General features: G+C 43.5%; 1 protein-coding gene across 1 annotated transcript in view; it reads left to right on the forward strand.

Annotated features, from left to right (window-relative positions):
* Positions 1-21,007, forward strand: part of NDC80 (NDC80 kinetochore complex component) — a 255,954-nt gene that overhangs the window by 71,908 nt on the left and 163,039 nt on the right. Inside the window, exons 6-8 of the mRNA XM_078656636.1 lie at positions 243-345; positions 3,367-3,450; positions 4,469-4,562. Coding sequence (XP_078512762.1) covers positions 243-345; positions 3,367-3,450; positions 4,469-4,562 — 281 coding nt within the window. The remainder of the gene's footprint in view (positions 1-242; positions 346-3,366; positions 3,451-4,468; positions 4,563-21,007) is intronic.

Consider the following 21,007-nt stretch of genomic DNA (forward strand, 5'->3'; position numbering starts at 1 on the left):
CTCTTCTTCATTGTACTTAACTTTCGAAGGCTAACCCAGAACCCCTGTACAAAACAAAGAGTAATTTTACCTATAAAAGCCCATCTCCTCTCCCAATTATCTACCCAGAAGGCCAGAAAAACATCATGACAAGACTCAACTGTGGGGGGTCACTGCATACATTAGAAGCCCTCAATTTGATAAAAGTATGAATTAATATTTATTTTGTGAATGATCCAGCTATGTTCCTTTTCCTTTTTCAGGTATCCTTTCCCACTGTCGAAAAGCTCCATGTACACTGTAGGAGCACCACACACCTGGCCCCAAATTGTAGCAGCTCTGGTCTGGTTAACAGAATGTGTCAAGGTACTGTTTTAATTTGTTGTTTGTAAGATGGCATACATGGATGTATTTGCAAAAATCACTACTCAAGATGTGCCAAAGTGCTAGTATTTCACCTTATAACCACATTATAATTTCGTCGAATCACATTGTCCAAGTGAACGAAGCATAGATTTACATTTCTAACCTATTTAGCCGCACCTTGGAGTGCCCTTAAAGAAAATCACATTTCATGAGCTGTATGATCCCAATAGACCAGCTGTGCCGGAGGTCCTAGTATATTAATATGTGGATGCTAAAAGAGCCTATTATTCTTATACTTAAGTAAGGGAAGCTGTCTCCGCAGACCTGGGGCAGTGCCTCCCAAGTTTACTCTTGGGCTGCCATTCTGAGGCATTATTCCTGCTATTCTAGATGGTGGGTAAGACCTGTGACCCAGGATGATCTACACCTGACCATAGACCTCAGGTAGATGCCACTGGGCCTACAGCACTAAGAGGACACTTGCAAAGCCTTACAGTAAGGACATCGACGATTGGAAGGTTTCTGTCATGGGTGAAGAGGAGTGTGACTGAAACAGCTATTATACTGATGCCCCAGAAGATCAGGTTACAGTTCCTTACACCGCACCCATCATGTTAAATATCAATTTAATGCAGTAAAATGTAGGTCTGCATAAATCTTCCACATCCGCATAAAATATTTGATGAAAATTCAAATTTTATGGCTAATATATCTGACCTCACATCAGGCAATCAATACGCGTGTTTTCTCTGGTTTGCTAAAGAATTACATGTTGCTCATACAAGGCAAACCAGAGAGAAGAAAAGAATTGGGCGGGAGGGCGAAGGAGGTGTGAAAGTGAGACTGTGTGAGAAAATCTGGTTCTATTGCAGAACACCCCCCGCCCCTACTCACACACGTTTTGCCTGGCTTTTGATGCAACTTTGACTGTAGAGTACTGTGACCCTGCTGTCCAGGTTCCCAGCACCAGTGCTCTTTCCCTAAAACATATCCACAATTGGTGCTTCTGTCCCTGTAAGTCCCTAGTAAGTGGTACCCTGGGTACCTAGGGCCTGGAAGCTGAAGAGAGTCCCCTGAAGCACCCTCACTAGGACCATGCCACTACCCTAGCAGCTTGCATACGCCTGTGGGGTGAAAAATGACAACTTCGACATGGAACCCTGCCTGGGTGTCATGTCAGCCAGCACTGCCTGAAAGTATAGGTAAGTCACCCCTCTAGCAGGCCTTACAGGCCTATGGCAGGGCGCCTTATACCACAGGTGAGGGCATATCTGTATGAGTGGATCTGCTCCTAAAAAACTTAAGTCAATTCTTAAATATTGTAAATGCCGGGAAAGCCATAAGGAGTACTTGTGCTGAAAACTCGACAACTCGAGTTCCCCGGCACCATGATGGCCCCACTGAAACCAGGAGTGTTTGGTACCAAACAACTCCTTGTAATAAATCCACACTGCTGCCGGTGTGAGATTTATTAAACTATGTACTCGGAGGGCACCTGAGAGGTGCCCCCTGAAAACCTGCCGACCCTGTGTGGTCATAGACTGGCTTTAGGCAGCCTGCCACACATCCCTTGGGTGGAGAGCCTCTGCTCTCTGGCACCAGAAACAATGCACATCCTGGGCATAGGTGTCACACCTCCTCCCCCAGGATGGTCACAGTGCTCAAAGGGGAGGCCACCTTTGTAATGGGACCCCCAGCCTCTGCTGCTAGCAGCAGATGCAGCCCCAGTAACCCCGACTTTGGGCGGGAAGACTTAGAAAGACTGGGAGGTGTGCCCCCTTTGACAACTCCACCCCTCAGGTGGAGGAGGTGAGGTTAAGCACACTTTTGAGTCCCCTCCATCTTGAAGATGAGGAGACTCCTTCAATCAGGGCTTGGAGTATGCCCTCTCCCACCGGAGGGTGGCAAAATTTGTCCTACCTGTTACTCCCCTAAAACACCCCCTAAATCTAGTATTTAGGAGGCTCCCTCAGACTTTGAAACTAGTTACCTGCAACCTAAGAAGAAAGACGAAAAAGACACCGTGCAGCACCGCCTGAAAACGACTACGGACTTGGCCCCAGCCCTACCGCTCTGTTTCTAGCTTAAAACAACCTTGCGAGAAGGCGTTGCCTGTCGTGCAGCTAGTGACTTCCAGAAACCAGAGGAAGACTGCCTGAACTTTGACAAAGACCAGAACTCCTGAGGTCCGAGGTTCTGTCGCCAAGAATCCAACACCATGCCAGCTGGAACTGCGAGTCCATACCACTTTGCGCCCGACGCCTCCGGCCTGTGTCCAGATGGGACAAAGATCCAGAACAGGTTCCCCTGCGGTCCTAGCCTTAAGTTGGCTGACCCCTACTGGACTCCACTACGAAGCCTGCAGCCTGAATCCAGAGGCTCCCTCTGACTGTGACTGGCTCCGGGAAGAACACTCCAACGTCTAAAGGCACCCGTGCACCTTATGCCCCTGGGCCTTGGTGATCTGAACAGACGGTGCTCCTATGACCCCCTACACCTCTACTTACCTCTGCTGTCGTTGGTCTCCTTCTGCAATCTCATGTGCAAAGTCGGCTGACTGTTTGTCGAAAAACAGAATTCTCATTGAAAAGCATTGGGCGCCGGAGGCGGAAATTGCACCCTGCACCCGGCTGCCCTTGTACCGCTGGTGCTGTATGTTTGGTGCTGGTTTGCGCCCTCTACGTGCTGGTCCTGATCCCCAAAGCTGTGTGTATAATGAATTAAGAAAGAAAAACAAATGAAGGAAGAGCCACGTAAGAGCCAATAATCAACTTTGTCAAATTGTGCCTCACGTAGTAAAATACAGTGTTAGGGATAGGCCAAATATATGTTAAGAAATTAGATATCTAACTTGGTTATTTGACCTTGAAGTTATACGTTAATAATGGCTTGTAATGCTTCAATTGATAGTTCATCATTGGACAGTAGTATCTGGTTTGAATGAAATATGCATATATTGGTTTACGGAGTTGACCTTGCCGGTCTTTCTCATTTAACTCTGATCTTTATTTGGCTTCTCAGTTGGTTTACCATCTCAGGGAAACTAGGCTGAACCAGGAATCCTGGGAGGAAGAAGTAACTGAAGATGGAATTGAGCACAATAAGGTGAAAAAGACTTTTGATGTTTGCTTGCGTCGATTTTGTTTCTAACTCGCTTGCAGAATCCAGTGCTTAATTTGAGTTTCTGATATTTAGATTTGCATAGATTTTCTCACTCCGATCATTCTGAAATGTATATTACAGAATTCTTATTAAAATAACCTTATTTTCTCAGTTAATCAATACTTTGCTTGATTAGATTTTGATAAAATCCTATAAGCATTCAAAAAATTACAATATCAATGAATTATAAAGTATAGTTCTCTGATTGAGATTCGACCTTGAGCATGACAGGGCATCATACAGGCGTGAACACATTCCATCCTGCGCATACATGTTAAGGAGACTGGTTACGACTTCTGGCACTGGTGACAAGGTTTTTGGGGAGGCGGGAAGGGGAGGCAGGGGATTGATTGAGGATTGTTGGGCTGAAAAATTCGGAATCTTGTTCAAATAGTGATTTTGGTTGCAAGAACTGATAGATGTCAACGCTGCATTGTCACAAGATTTGGGATGGTGAGTGCGATCTCATTGTCCATGCATGTTTTGTGCAAGAAAACCAATAAACTATGTTTTGAAAAAAAAAATGAAATATAAAAATTAAAACAAGACAGTATTACACAAGTAAGTTAAAATCATTGTAATAGCGTCACATTAAGTGTGCAGCATGAAGGAAGCCACCCTGTCATTACCTAGAAAATTCTAATAGTCCATTTTTTTCCTAAGGTGAATCACGGACCACAGGTAACTAGATACCTTGCAACAAATTGGTGAAGATGTTAATTGTTGCAAAAATAATAAGACAGGGCGACATTGTTTCAAATTATGTTCACATAAAATAGGTAGAATAAGATGCTTCTGAGGTGTCTTGTAAAATGTACAGCAAAAACATAGTGCAATGGGCATTGATTTGATAAGCCATCACATGGACATTTAGTTAAAAAGACCGTTGTTTATTCTGTCAGTATCTAGTGTATATTTGTGAATCAACTTTAAACTAACATTTTCTTGAAATCTCTTACAGTTGTTCATGGACTACACTGCAAAGTGCTACTCGCTGTTTATGGAGGGTCGTGACTCGTATGAAGAACTTGATAGCGAGGTGTGCTCAAAACTAAGTAAGTGATGTGTGATTTTAAGTTGACCAAGATTGTGATGTAGATTTTTACGTTAGGGGGGATTTGGTTTTGTTAAATTCAGTATGTTAGTAATATCATCTACAGCTAAAAAGACTTGGAAGGCTCCTTACTGTTCATATTTAATAGCTCTTTTGATTTACAGAATCTAGATTCCAGACTGCATGAGTTTGTGACTGCTTCAATTTACATTGCCTTTTTCCAGGAACAGTTGGACAAGTATGCCCACGACATTCAACACACAGTTGACCAACGTTATTGATCCCTATCTTCACTCTGTGCCCCTCCAAATAGTTCACTTGTGTTGCCTCTCCATTAAATACTCTAATCTCACCTACCTTTATGTGACTCTCTCCACCATATAACTTAATTTTCACGTAAAACTCAAATCCACGGTTTCCTTCTTGTCAATTGCACTTTCTACTCCCTTTACCTTATGACATTTCCTGCTACTCCTTCCTTTGTCTCTTACCTTCCTGCTTCCAAATGATCTTGCTCCTCCTCCTTCTCTCTCCCACCCCACCACACACAGTGTGTCACTGATGTTCTAATTGCCCTGCCTCTGCTTCTTCACCCCATCTATTTCCCTTGTGGATCCTCAGATCAATCCCTACACCTTCACCCACTCCCTCTTCGCACTTTCTACCCATGACCGCCTCTCCACCTAACTTGTGCACCCTCCCAACTCTATATGTATGTAATTAAAACAGTTTTTTATTCCTGATGTTCTCATTGACCACATACCTCAAATTCTCTTTGTACTGGATGCTGGCTTGTAGACTTTGCCAGTCACATTATTCATGAAGATGTCCTGTCTGGACAGCAGAATCTTCTAACTGACCCAACAAAAAGGGCTTGGGGGCTTTCTTTCGCCCACAGATCCTCACTTACAACTTATCTGTAATATTCTGTCAGACAATTTTGTATAAAATGCATGTAACTCTTGTGCCCCCCTCACTATACAAATGATCCCCCCAGACCAAGACTCCGTGCCGCCTGTAAGTCACTCTTTAGCCGGCTCCCTCTGCTGTAGTTTACTCCTTTGATCAGCTGCATGAGCTTGCATTCTCCAAACTGAATGATTGTTCTCGTAATTTGGCTCCTGAGCTATCTCAAAGACCTGAACACCAGAAGAAAAACCTTGACCAATTATATTGCAGATGAATTGCAAACTGCCTCTTAGGTGGAGCATTTGTCCACATCCCCTCCCCAACTTCCAATCTTGTACGTTTGAGTCATGGCAACCAAAGCATTGATAGCCATACCTTCATTACTTTGAGGGCGAGGTTACATCGCTTCTAGAAAACACTAGTGCAGTATCAAAAGCAGTGATCTAATCAAATTTAAAATAATTCTTCAGGAGTTCAAGAATGAGGTGGCCTTTTGAAATCCATACTAGGGCATAACTTTTTAGTGGAGAAGTGTGGCTCACTGGTTAGAAGCGGCAGACCCTGAAGCAGAGGTCGGCCCGGGACCAGGGTTCAATTCCCGACGCGGCAGGGTCTTGGGTCAATGTCCGCGGACTCCATAATTCTCGCTTAGGTGCCTACGCTAACCGTGGGTCCCACTCTGCAACTCTGGGCAATAGCTTGCTTAATCTCCACAACGGCCCCAGCAACGCCGGGGATGCCTGGCTTCACCTTGGGGTGCCCTCTCACAGGGAAAGCCAGGACGGGTTCCCCAGCGGTATACAGCGCCAGGACGCCACGTAACGAGGTAACAGTGCGCTTTACAAGTATACATACATTACATACATTACATTACAACTGACAATAACTAACATTCTAGCAGTGTACCGAAGGATCACAGAATCAGAACCCTGTTTTGGGCTTCAGGGCAATCAATAATCTTTGTTATGGAGCGGTCTGTAAGACCTGGAAAAGCAGTAAAGGAACATAACAACCAAACCTGAAGATGGAGAAAATTGCTTCCAACAAAATGTTTACAGTGTTTGCCTACGAGTGATGAAAGTCCACAACATCTTGAGGGCAGTCCAAAAGCTGAAGGAAATATGCAAGATCACAAGATGGTTGCGTAAGAAGGTGATGCTCTGTATCAGTGTAGGACATTTCTGCTTTCCACATGGTCTCCCCAGAATTATTTTGCTTTGTAAAGAACTGAATGGCTGGCATAGTTTGACACTGGAAAGTTGGGAAGACTACTAACCAGCTTACCCCTGTGTATGCTATACCCAAAAACATGGGGTTTGTTTGCTTGTTTGACTTGTAGATAAGTCCCCTGTGTGCAGGTGGCATAAGTCAAATGCACAATTGGGTGCCTTGTGGTATAACCCACTCATATATGGGATTTTAAAAATGTAGGCAATGGGCTCAAATGTAATGGGCTAAAAAGTAGTCTTGCCACATTAGTTTGTACGCCCCAATATTGACATGTTAAATCAAATCCGATGTTCACTTGTAAGGATTAAACTGACCCAGGTAAGTAAAATGTACAAGTGCATTTATAGGTGCAAGGGCCAGTTCCTTAAGAAGCAGATTTAAAACATGAGTGTTGAGATTACTACTTGTTTAGAGCGGTATCAGGATCTTAGCAGTCGTAGCACAAAAGGGGCTGGTGTAAAGTTTGCACAGGGATTTAGAATGATTTAGGAGTAATCTATAAACTAAATATTTGCAATTTTACATGGTGCAAATGTAATTCATTGGCAGACATAGATATGTAGTATCAATGTCCCAAGTATGATTTCTAGAAAGGGTTTACATTTCTTCCCCGTAAACTGAAAATTAACTGGCCTGCTAAGGCAGCCTGAGGTCCTTCCCCTGAATTCAGAGCTTTGGCCTCCACGGATTTGAGTTACATTCATAAAAAGGCTCTGCTGGACTAATTAGGGCTAGATTGGGAAAGGTACACTGGCCATCTGTCTCAGAAACGCAGGCAAGGCAGCCTGCCAGCATCATTCACATTCCAAAGACCAGACTGTGTGGATGGAGAAGGGGCCCTTCTGAAGAAAGCCTTAGCGCAGCCAACTTGGCTTCTTCCACACGCAGGGATGTACAGTAGATACGATGACCACCTGGAATGGGTTTCAGTTTGAAGTAGAGAGAGAGGCAGCTGATTACCCTGAGCCAGCCCAATGGGCGGACATGGATGGCCGAGGGAGCTAAGCAGACTGTAATCTTAGTTTCATCATCTTGGAATACTGCTCTTGATAGCTTTTACCACAAGGAAGAAGGGATGTACGACATTACAACACATGCTTTTACATCGCAAGTTTTACAACGCATACCATTACAACGCATAGTGCTTTGGGGCGCTGGATAGTGAATAGTTTAATTTACTATTCCAACTCCAGTCCCCGTGGATAGTAGGGAAGGTGTTGGATAGTACATTAAACATATTCCCTATCCTAGAGCCCCCCCAGCGCAATGCGTTGTAATGGTTTGCGTTGTAAAAGTTGCGATGTAAAAGCATCGCGTGGTAAAAGTTGCGTTGTAAGTGATGTTTCCCAGGAAGAAGTAATGAAAGGTTAGGGAAGGAACATCACAAGAGACTCACTGTCACATGCTCCAGATCATAACCTTTCACTTTTGGGTTAACACTACAATGTGGAACTCCCACGCCCTGGACAAAGGGTCGCTTCTTGAATTTGAGGAAGGAGGCTAAAGAATAACTGGGAAGATGGATCCAGGTTTTCTGTTGGTTCGTAAAGCGGAATAAGGTGCATTTGAAGGACTATATGTTATATGATAAGACCTGATTACCCATCATTTATTAGAGAATCAAGCAGAAATTGAGACTTGAGGACCAGTCTGTGAGGCGGCCGTATTGATCATTAAAGGATATATTGCTCTAAGTTTCGCACTATGTAAAATTAGGGGAGTTAACTTTAGAGCAGAAACATAAGAAATTGGAATCCAATGAGGTAAGCAAGTATTTAAAACTGTAATTTCCGTTTGCCAAAAGCTATAGAATTTATGCATCTTAAAACCAAACAATTTGACTATGAAAAAGGGTACAAAGTTAAGATGATTAGCGTACACAATGCAAAGTAATGCAAACAAAAAGTCTGTGTTTTCCGCCAATAATGGAGAGCTCTTCAAGTCAGCAGGTCTTGAACGGCATCACACCACCTTCTCCCCACAAGACCGCACTGAATCGTGCAAAAGCCTCATGATACCAAAGTCGCCCAAAGTTCACAGCAAATTCTCCAGATTGGGATATGCAGACTACTCTTCTTAGAAGGAGATATAGCTTTACCATTCTCAAAACGTTCTTCCCAACTCCAATGAATGAAGAATCACCACTAAACGGAGTCGGTAACAATACCACACCAATTTCTGCTTTGGATGCAGTTGTAAGTGGACTTGCGGTGCACCCTCCATTTCACTCACCAATGGTTCCACAGCATTCGGGGTGACCACAGAACTCAAAGGTTTGCCCCACTTCTCAGGTTTTCTAAGAGCTTCAAGTACTCATGAAGATTCCCCATGCTCCTAACAGCTCAGGCTTTGAAGGACTTAACGACAGCAGACAAGCAGAGTTCCAGTTCCTCTCACTATTGCCTCCATTCCGTGCCCCTCTATGATCACCGTGCCAGATAGGCTCCCAGCTGCTGCACTGCCATGACTGCTGCCTCACATTTTGAGGTTCTGACAAGTAAATCTACATGGAACTCACTAATACATCTTAATGGACTTTCCCATCCCTGTGACATCCACTTCTACAGGAAGGCATGCCACCACTTCTCTCTGTTTAATACCCTGTTTGTGGCAGAGATGGGTGTATAAAATTCCTCCATCCACTTCTTACGATTATCCATTTTATCACCTCTCTGACAAGATCTCTGGGTTGAGATCAGCCAGACTAAAGTGTCCATGAACTGCTTTGATCAGGGTGCAAATTCCTAACCTTGACTGTCTAGAACTGCTTTTAGGGGCCTGGAGCTGCAGTAGGGCACATCTGTCCATTCAAGATCAGTCTAACGTTCCCTCAGTGCCTTGTAGGAACCCTTCAAAATTGCTCCAGACCTGGTTAAGTAAGCACTCTAACTTTATTCTCCTTACCCACAGAGTGTCTTTATGGCTTCAGATGCTTCAAGTTTCACACACTTCATAGTCTGAAACTGGGGCATGCCAAAGTACCACCATGGGCGCCTCCGGGACTTGCATATGAACGCACTTGCTGCAGACAGGCTGATACGGCCATGAACGAGGACTCAGCAGGCTTTTCCATTAGGACAGTGACTTTGTAACCGCTGCTGACCAGGAGGGTGGCGTCACTACTTTTTCCACTGGGAGGCGTGTCCGGATGGGTGCAGAGTCTCCCCAGAGAACTCCAGCAGGCAGACAAAAGTGGATCAGATTGGGAGCCTGGAGACTGCAAAGCCATCTTGGGCTTTGGCTATCCCCAGAACCTCCCCCCTTGCTTCAGTCTTAAACTGGTTAATTCTGAAAAAAATGCTTCATCTCAGAATGAAGGAGAATTGCTAAGCATATAACTACTGCTTCCTACACAAGCAGGTATGCTGGGAAGAGAAGGAAAGGGAAAAGAAAGCGGAAAATGGTAGAAAGTGTCAACATAGTGTTTCTCCACCATTGAAAGCATAATTAGAACATGTATTCAAACTAAGGTTATCCAACACAGAATCCATCTCTCCTTCTCCTCTTGGCCATGAGTTTTGTCGTCCAGCAGAGCCCGGAAAACGTCACCACAAATATCAAGGTTGGGATGCTGGATGCTCAGTCCTGACGGTTCAACCCGCCCAACCACCTAAATCATTACAAGAAATCACAAGATTCTGCTGTGGTAAATTAGCAGTCTTTCCCCCCACCTTCACTGGAAACCACAGAGAAGCATCTGACACTCAAAAAAAATATGTTTTAATTTACTGCAACTCCATTCTCCTTTTTGTAGTAGCAAAGCTAACGTTTTTAAAGACATGAATTGTGAAACTACTGGAGATGAGATTATTCTTTTTCACTTGGTAGTCTGGTTAAGAATTTACACTTCCTGTAATGTCCAGGCACCAAGGTAGGCCTGCCTGCTTTGATTTTTTTTTCCATAGTGACCATTTGTGGGAGGAGACATAACTTGCAATCTTGTCATTAGGGTATCAGTACTACTACAGGACCTGTTCCATAATGAAGCAAAGCAACTTATCCCGTAACTCCATGTAGGTGGTGTAACTGGGCAGACTGTCTAGGTTTTCACCTCATTTTCAAAATCTTCCACCTTAATTTCCATCTGGGAATAATGATGTTTAAACAAAGTCCTACAATTATTGGGCACACTGAGCTCCTTATCTTGTCATGAGCTCTCACCTTTGATCATCTCATTTTGAAGTATGCACTTATCCTTTCCTGATTTTTTAAGGTGGGCAACTTGAAAATCACTCTCCACTAGTGAATCATGCCTGGCTTCTCTGCTGGTGAAAGGTCTCTGTTCATCTTTCCCAGTGCAATGTTTGTTTTCCTTGGAAGGCATTGATCTACGAAAGGGAGCATTCAGCCAGGCAAGGAGGTCACAAATGCACCTGCAGCTCAAAACCCCTCCTTATCCAGTACCATCTGCCTCCTGCCACCCCGGCAGAATCCCCACTCCGTCTCCCTGCTGCCACTCTACTGATCATGGTTTGTTACATGAACAAACTTATGAAACAATAAAGTGATCGAAAAAGCAAGCTGGGATGATCATTTGCATAGAGAAATAATGCAGAAACTTGGCAGAGGGCATGTGGTCTGGCTGCTCAATCATAAATGTGTGCCTAAGATAATATCTAAATTATGCTGCAGGTGATGATGACCTACTGTAGGCAACATCAGCTCAGCCCAAATGTAACGGACGGAAGTTGTTGGGCAAGTGAATTTGCCAGCAGCCTTGTTCTATGATTGGTGGAGGTGACTGAAGGTTCCAAGTCTTCTACAAATAGCCACCAGGGTGCATTAAAGGATTCTAGGGTTTTGTCTTACCATTGGGACTCCTACCTATTTTATTGTACGGTAGGGAGGAGACACAGTGACTCACTAGCACTGCCTGCTGAATATTTCAGGAGTTGCTGCAAAAATGTAAATTATATAGACCTGATGATCTCCAGACACCCCCAATCCACTAAATATATTTGGGGTTTCAAACTGCGAAGTATAGCTCTAGTAGATATGATTACTTCCAGCATGAAAGGATATAGATTCCTTTCTTTAAGTCGATGCAATACGGCGATGTAGGCACACAGCTAGAGAGATGACTGTGTTATCAATAATGTTACATAAATACCTACTTCTCTACCCATGGCTGCTGTAAAGGTATACAGTTCTGGTTCAGATTTTAGGGATGTCGTATAGAGACTACTATGTACTTAATTGGAACACTCCGAGGCACTCCTCAGTGCTCACCGGCGACAAAAGGCGTATAGGATTGTTTCATTTATGAACCAGGCTTTCTCATAATGTCTGTGTTTGTTGCCTTGATCTGACCACCAAACATGTATTCAAAAGGTGAATAAAAAAAAAAAGAAAAATACTGTTGATGCTGTTATTATTTCACGAATACCTGTTCTGGCAACCCGGCACAACCACAATACTGCTAACCATGTTGCATAAGTCTGCTAGACAGGCCTGTGCTGAAGGCTGATGTGGTCCTGGGCTTGCTGGCCAAGGTGATGCACGTGCCTTCCTCTGGCAGGCCAGTCTCCTCTTTCTCCCCATCAGTAGGATAGAGATACTGATACAAAGGGCGCTGTACCTCCTAAATTCTTTTAAAGAAATCTTCTAGAAGCTTTTTTAGAAACTTCTTTGTGATTGTCACATTACAGTTAGACAAAGAGACATTGATTATATGTGACAGTGAAATATTTGCAAACTTTCAGAATCATTTTCCTAAAACATTCATAAAAAAACTTGTATAAAAACATTATTGAAAAAAATGTGCTAGTGTGTAATCGCAGTGCAGCGAGAGGGAAGCATTGCTGAACCAAGGTGCCAAACTGGTTCAAAACCTAGAAATAGCTGACGTCCTCGAGAAACAATGGCCCATGAATATCTACCTTCTGTTAATGGTAGTCGGAAATCATAATCCTGTATGTGAAATGAGCACTGGGTAACGCATTGAGAGTTGTAACATCATGTTGTAAGAAAAGGCATACCATAACAGTAATTCTTATTTTACTGTAGCTGCAAGGATAGCTCAGATGGTCATTGTGGATCAAAGTATAGAATAGTTCCCACCCTCAGTGGAATCTGTGCCATCGTGAACATCTCAGTATTTAGACTCTATTTTGATTACTGTATGGAAATTACAAATTGTGATTAGGACAGTCCATCCCCTGATGAGTTGATTGGTTGTGAGAAGATATTTTGACCCATTTGTAACAGCTATATGTATTTTGGTAGATTAAAAGAAGAAATACAAAATCCTTGCCAGAAGACCAGTTTAACTGAAACTATTTTTAGTAAAACTGAGTGAAAAATCCTATTAATGTGTTTTAATTTGTTTTATTATGCATAATGGTATGGTGATGCTTAATATACCAGGGATGTGTGGCATTAAGAGAAAAGACAACCTTGCTCCATAAATCTGTCTAGTGCTTCAAATGTTTTTTTTTACGGAGGACTGAAATGATTGTTTAGAATCAAATAGAAGAAGTGTTTAAGATATTTGGAAGAACTTTGATAGTAAGCGAAAATCCTCTTCTTGAGTCCCTTCTATGACACTTACTAACCAAAGCATAGACAGTTTTTGCTCCCTTCCTTTGAACTAATCACATCTCCATGAGAAATTCCAGTTAGGGTCCTTGTATTTTTATTCAGTTGTAGCTATTTTGTTATATCTCGCAGCATTTTGAAACATAGAACGTTTGTAATTTATGCATCAGAAAATAAATTCCTGCCTCATGTTTCTGTCTGATTTTGGTAACGATGTTCACAGAATTGGAAGCCTTGATTGCTTCCTGACATTTTCTGTATGAGATAATGATTTTGTCTTTATGCAAACAATTGTTACAGCAAAGAAAATTGTGTTACATCATTATTTCCAAGCTTCGAATTAAGAACCACGGTGTGATTTTTTTAAAATATTAAATGAAGCTGAGTCTTAAGATGGTGCTACGACTAGTCAGTGTTTTTCAGCTGAGAAAGCACTACATAGATTATGAATGTGTCTGAAGACTCCTCTAGAGACTATGATGGTGCAGCCGGTTCCAATGCTCCCTCCAAAGAAGTTGTTACAAGACGCTTCGTCAAGCCAGTGACGATAGTGAGAAGAGGCTATCAAATCTTCAGACCTCAACATACAGTATATGGAACTCAGAGAAGGAATACAAATAATATAATCCTCCTGCATGTAAGGTGCAGCAACTGTGTTCACCTAGACCTGAAGAAGAAATCGCACGACATTGATGGGGTCTACCTCCCCTGCAAATGTTTCAAGTACAATTGCAAAAGCTAGCCAGCATGCAGAATGCGATGGAAGACATTCATCACAGACCCACTCCACCTTCTACTTCAGGCTCTCAGTCAGAAAGGGTATCCACACCTCAAACACCAACATTAATATGCATTCCGGTGGATTAAAAGCCTTTACAAAATGCCTAAAAAAAAAAAATCCCTGGGAAGTCCTCATCACCTAAGGGAGGTGTCTCTCCCATAAGAGTGAACAGTGGGATGGATGGAGATGGATCCTGTTCAGATGACGGCTGCTAGATGATGCAGAGGATTTTGATCGTTGTATATCATCTTAATTTAGGATGATAATGGTGCAAAAACATCTCTCTAAGACCCTACGGCACCTCCGAGCAGAGATTCAGATTGGAATGATTTCATAATTCCAGAAGATGCAAGCTTAGAAACAATTGTTAACAACAAGGAGGGACAGGAGGGGGACAATATTTATAGGGGTCCAGTGTGCACGTCCCAATAAACTATATTCCAACCAATTGCACAAAGTTCCCCTGGGGGTGGTATACACGTAATGAAGAGTGGACTATCTTCCTCTCTCTGGAAAATGGTTGTATGTGGAAGACAGGGGCGGGTGTCCCTTGTCGGAATTAAGGAAACCTCACACAACAGGTTGGTTCTATGGCTGCTATCACATTACCAACCGATTGCTTCGTGTCATCATCGGCTTCCTGCTCCTGCGTCAAGCCGGCGCTGCAATGCCTGACGGGTAGCACCAACCTGTTGTGTGAGGTTTCCTTAATTCCGACAAGGGACCCGCCCCTGTCTTCCACATACAACCATTTTCCAGCTTAGAAACAATACCATGAGATTCTACACTGAATGATATAGAAAGATTTTGCCCATTGTTTGAAAACTCATCCCATCATTTTACTCTACTGACTACTTCTATAGAAAATGTATGCTTTCCTTTTGATTTTAAAGAGAATCCCCTAGAAGTGCTGGATCTATTCCATTTTAGTACGTCTATGGGAAAGTGGTCTGATTACAATGCAGAATGCAGCAATAGTGACCGTAAATCTATCTAAAATAGAGAAAAAATATAAGGCCACAAATTTGGCACAAGCATGTATTTTAAATCAAGTCAAAATCGATTTAGTGGTGTCAGCCGCTGTGCAAAGCAGGTCAAAGGATTTTTCAACTCCATGCACTCCCCCAACAGATAAGGAAGGCCGTAAGTGACATTTAATGTGAAAAAGAGTAAATGCGTTTGCTGCAGATTCAATCAAGTTTACTAATGCGTCAGCCATAGTTGGAAGATTTGATGGGTAACTGAGGAGTGAAACCGCTCTGCTATTAGAAAAATTGTTAGAAGAAGATAAGGTCAAGACAAAAGCAATCATACTGGATGGCGAACACACATCTGCTACAAAAATAGATGCTGCTATGGACGCTGACACCTGAACTCTTAGGCCGATGGATAATACAACTATGATGCGTACATATGAATGGCTGAAAAGTACATAATTCAGGCAGGAAGTACAGTCCATTGTAATGGACATGCCCTTTGACAAGATTAATGTTTTTCGGAAAAACGATGATATGCTAGAAGTAATGAAACCGGCTACAAGTAATGAAACCGGCATGGAGACAACCAGAACCTTAGGATTGCTGCAAAATAAATACCATTACACAGGATTCAGGTGGCAAAATCAAGTCATATGTCTAAGGATCATTTTTTATTTTTTTTACTATAACAGCAATATGGATCAAATCATCAGCAAAGACAGCAAAGGTCTCAATTGAATAACGGGTCAAAGACGAAGAGGAAATCAGTCTTTGAAATCCGACTCAAAGGGAATAAGCACTTGATTTCCCGAAAGAGAACTACTTCCAGACGAACTGTCACTGGAGGGGTGGGGTAGGGCAGAATAGTGTTATTCCAAGTAAACTGTCAGCTTATTAATACAGACACATGGGTGTCGGGCATTGTCCATCATGGTCACACCCTAGAATTTACGGAAAGCCCTCTTAAATTTCCACCAAGGAAAGAAAAACACAAACACCTGCAAAAACTACTGTTGAAGATATCAAAATTGATCAGCAAGAAATTCACTGAGGAAGTACTAGTAAAGGAAACATTTAAAGGTTTTTACTCAAGATTCTTTCTCATATTAAAAAGATCAGGGGATTGATACCAGTCCTGGTTTCTAACAAATTCTTGAGGAGCCAAAGTTTTGCATGGTTACGTTACAAGATAGACTACCATTCCTAAAATAGAGAGACAATCTAACATCTATAGATCTGGAGGATGTGTACTTCAACACCAGATACATCTGACACACAAAACATTCCTTTGTTTCATGGTTGCTGGTCACCACTACCACTACCACTTCCAAGCCTTGCGGCCTGCAGTCAGCTCCTTGAATCTTCACCAAATGACAAGCACCACTGGTAGCTTTCATAAGATGAAAGGGATGTATGGTGTATCTGTACTTAGACAACTGTCTGAAAAGGGCAGAAACATAACACTTGATAACGAACTTAACAAGAAGAGGCTTGTTAAATTTAGGCTTGGCTGGCAGCAAAATAAACTTGTGTTTAACCCCAAGCATGGACTTGATTTTCCTGGGAGCTAGAATTTCCACAGAAGAGGGATTACTTTATCCATCACAAGAGGAGGCAAAAAATGGATTCACCAAGCAACATTCTTGATTTCAAAGAAATTACCACAGTAAGAAAGGTGAAAGCAAGCCTACAAACAATGCCTTGGTGCATTCTTCTGAAGCCTCATTTTCGCCTTTACATGAACATAATAAAGGAACTCAAAAAACAAACACACACAAAGTGCTATTTACAATTATATACATATAAAAACATTTTATCTATATACAAGACAAAAACCAGATCTAGAAAATATTTTACTACCTTGTCCGTGTTCACATAATTTATAACAGTTTTTCTTCTGTTTAAGATACTTGGGAAAACATTTTAGTACAACATCCATATTAATGTAGACCTAATCCAACATTTGTTTAAAAGCAATTCAATCAATCAATCAGAGCATTTCAATCAATCAGAGCATTTATATAGCGCACTACTCACCCGGGGGGTCTCAAGGCGCTGGGGGGAGGGGGTCCGCTACTGCTCGAACAGCCAGGTCTTGAGCTGCTTCCTGAAGGCGAGGTGGTCCTGGGTCAGGCGGAGGTGGTTCGGAAGGGAGTTCCAAGTCTTGGCGGCCAGGTAGGAGAAGGACCTTCCTCCTGTGGTGGCTCTTCGGATGCGGGGTACGGCGGCGAGGGCGTGGCTGTTCGATCAAAGCTGGCGTTTGGGAGCGTAGAAGTTGAGGCGGCTGTTGAGGTATCCTGGTCCTTGGTTGTGTAGGGCTTGGTGTGCGTGGGTGAGGAGCCGGAAGGTGATTCTCTTGTTGACCGGGAGCCAGTGCAGGTCTCTCAGGTGTCCGGTGATGTGGCTGCGGCGGGGGATGTCCAGGATGAGTCGTGCTGAGGTGTTCTGGATCCGCTGGAGTCTCTTCTGGAGTTTGGCAGTGGTTCTGGCGTAGAGGGAGTTGCCGTAGTCCAGACGGCTGGTGACGAAGGCCTGGGTGACCGTCTTCCTGGTCTCGGTGGGGATCCATCGGAAGATCTTACGTAGCATGCGCAGGATGTTGAAGCACGACGAGGAGACGGCGTTGACTTGTCTGGTCATGGAGAGGGAGGAGTCCAGGATGAAGCCCAGGTTGCGTGCGTGGTCTGTTGGTTTGGGTGCGCTGCCCAGGGCGGGGGGCCACCAGGAGTCGTCCCAGGCGGAGGGTGAGGATCCCAGGATGAGGACTTCCGTCTTGTCCGAGTTCAGTTTCAGGCGGCTGTTCGACATCCATTTGGCTACGTCTGTCATCCCTTCATGCAGGTTGGCTCTGGCGGTGGTGGGGTCGTTAGTGAGGGAGAGGATCAGCTGGGTGTCGTCGGCGTAGGAGATGATGTTCAGGTTGTGCTGGCGTGCGATGGCTGCGAGGGGGCTCATGTAGACGTTGAAGAGTGTTGGGCTGAGCGAGGAGCCTTGAGGAACGCCGCAGATGACTTTGGTGGCCGAGGTGATCCACTCCAGTGCCTTCTCCTGGATTCCGACGTTGCTGAGGCGCTGTACTAGGGTACGGTGGCAGACAGTGTCGAAGGCCGCGGAGAGGTCCAGGAGGATGAGGGCCGCTGTTTCTCCGTTGTCGAGCAGGGCTCGGATGTCATCGGTAGCTGCGATCAGGGCGGTCTCGGTGCTGTGGTTGGCCCGGAAGCCAGACTGCGAGAGGTCGAGGGAGCTCAAAGGAGTGCTTAAACATTACACATAATAACATATAGCACCATGGTCCCTTTACATATAAATCATAATCTCTTAATGTCTGTTTTGTTTGCTGAAAAGGATTATTCTTCCCTTGAATTATATTTATATAGAAATTTGATTTATTCATCCATTACCCAGAATAGTGTAAGAGAAAAAGGGGTTTTATACCTGATTAAACTTTGTAACAGTCATGGTTCTAATCCATTCCATGCCGATAACTGTTAATCAGTCTGTGGATATAATAATCCACATTATTGTATATGTAAACATTTTGTAAATATATCATACTCCTCCAATTTTCATTAAAAAAACACCAGAGTAAACTCATAACTTTAGACAATTCTGAGTCAGTTTAGCAACACTAATACCTTCAACTGACCTATTCGAGAAATTTTCGATAATACTCATCCTTGTTTAATTTCTCAAAGTTTGACACACACTGTCCAAAACAGCAGACATTAGTTTTTGTACTGTACAGGGCCCTTCCTTGAAGCAGTAAATTTAGGTATTCGTGATTTCACGCCAACATACTTAGTTTGTTGAACAATACCTCCGGCATGTCCACACTGATCTTGAGGTGGTACCATAGTCCTATTCTATTTACGTCACTATATGAGTTGTACTTAATATCAGAACATCGCGTACATTTCATTAAAAGGAATTTTAGAACAAATTTATATCGCAGGTTCTGTTGGTTAGCATGGACCATCACGTGACACTAAGACCCTCCTAATCCCAAAACAAATGGGGGCCACAGTACAAGATAATTAAACCTGCTGCCCCTTAGTACTCACATACCTTCATATTTTAGATGGAGGTTTCCAAGTAAATTATCGGTTTGTTCCCTTTAAATGTTTTCAGGCGAAAATGTAAGGCCTATACACGAGAATGCCTGCACTCCTGATATGGTTCTCTCTATACATGAGAGGTATGTGAGTAGGATTCCTAGGGAGCAGTGGTGTCTGGGTGGTTGGTGAAGGCAGATATGACTATTTAGGTAAGTGGGGCCTAAGTTCTGTAGTTCCTTGAGTGTGTGTGTCTGTGTGAGATGTTTGAAATAAGCACGTATGTGTATTGGGAGCCCGTGGAGTTCCCCGGGTTGTGGTGGGATGTGAATTCTGTGCGGGAGGTTGAGGATGAGTCTTGCTGCTAAGTTCTGGATGGTTTGTAGTCTTCTGGTGAGTTGCTTGGTGATCCAGGCATAGAGGGTGTCTGTTAGTCCAACTTTCTGGTTACTATGGTGTGAGGGACAGTTTTTCTGCTGTTGCTTGGGAGCCACATGAAGATCTTCTTCAGCATCTTCAGGGTGTGGAAGCAGGAATCACTTGGCAGCGTGGACTTGTACAGTTATGTCCAGTTTGCTGTTGATGATGATTCAGAAGTTCCTGGTGCGGGTGCTGGGCCCGTGTCCGAGGTCTCTTGGCCACAAGTTGGAGTACCAGGGTGAGGTGTTCTTGTCAAAGATCACAACGTCTGTCTTGTCTATGTTGAGCTTGAGACACTTGGCTTTCATCCAATGAGTGACTTTGGTCATGCGTATGGTGAACTTGTTTCTTGATTTGGGGGTATTGTCTGGAAGGGAGAGTATGAGTTGTGTGCTGTTGGCATAGGAAAGGATGTTGATGTGCACATGGTTACTGCTGGCCAGAAGGATCATGTTTGTGTTGAAGAGGGTGGGCCTGAGCGATGAACCATGAGACACTTTGCAGAGGAGTTTGCGTTTTCCCAAGGAGTAAGGTGCCAGACCGACAGCTTGTGATCTATCCATTAAGGAGCAGATCCAGTGGTTAGCGAGTCCTTGGATGCAAATCTCATGCAGACCCCTAATTAGGATGGGATGTGAGAGCATGTCAAATGCTGTAGAGAGGACCAGGAGGGTGAGAGCTTGAGTGGCTCCTTTGTCCAGGATCATGCTGATCTCATGTGGCGGTGACGAGTGCTGTTTCTGTATTAGTTTGTTTCCGCGTGGTCTTGAATCCAGATTGTGTGGGTAGTGAGGTACAGGTGGTTGTGAGGCGTCAGTTGATTCGTTTCTTTAAGATCTTGGCCGGGTATTGTGGGAGGGAGATGTTTCTGTAGTTGGAGAATGTGACGAGTTAGTGGATAGTTTCTTAAGCAGGGGCGTGACAGTAGCATGCTTACATGAGACTGGGAATGTTGCTGAATAGATGGAGCCATTGAGGATGGGTATTACTGCTTCACTGATAGGTAGGAGGCCTTTAGTGAAGGGATGGTGGGGGCAAGGGTCAGATGGGGCCCGAGTGGATGGTGTTCATGATAGCTGTTGTTTTGACAGGTGTGACAATGGACCACGAGTTCAGTGTTGGTTCTTCGGCTGGGATCGGGATTTTAGTTGCGACGGAGATGGGATCCAGTTGAGGATCAAGATGCCATATTTGTAGGTGATTTTGTTACAGAAGAATTCCAAGAGCTTCTTGCAAAGGTCTTGCAAGGGGGTGATGGTGAAGATTTCTTTGCTGCTGTTTGTGCTAGCATTGATGTAGTCTGCAAAAGCTGTGTGCATTGAAGATAGCTTTGCATCTCGCCATCACTTTGGCTAGGAGAGTAAGCGAATTACAAGCATTATCATGTAAAGAGCCTATTTTGCACAAGATAAACTAACTTAGAATGAATCCAAGTTTAAACAAAAATGTTTTTAATAAAGTACATGTAGTTATAGATGCACTACATACATGTTCAGAGTAAAATATGCATTTTCAGTTTAATATCAGAATCACATTGTCT

Source organism: Lissotriton helveticus, chromosome 8, assembly GCF_964261635.1.
Source record: "Lissotriton helveticus chromosome 8, aLisHel1.1, whole genome shotgun sequence".
In the NCBI taxonomy this organism is placed as follows: domain Eukaryota; kingdom Metazoa; phylum Chordata; class Amphibia; order Caudata; family Salamandridae; genus Lissotriton; species Lissotriton helveticus.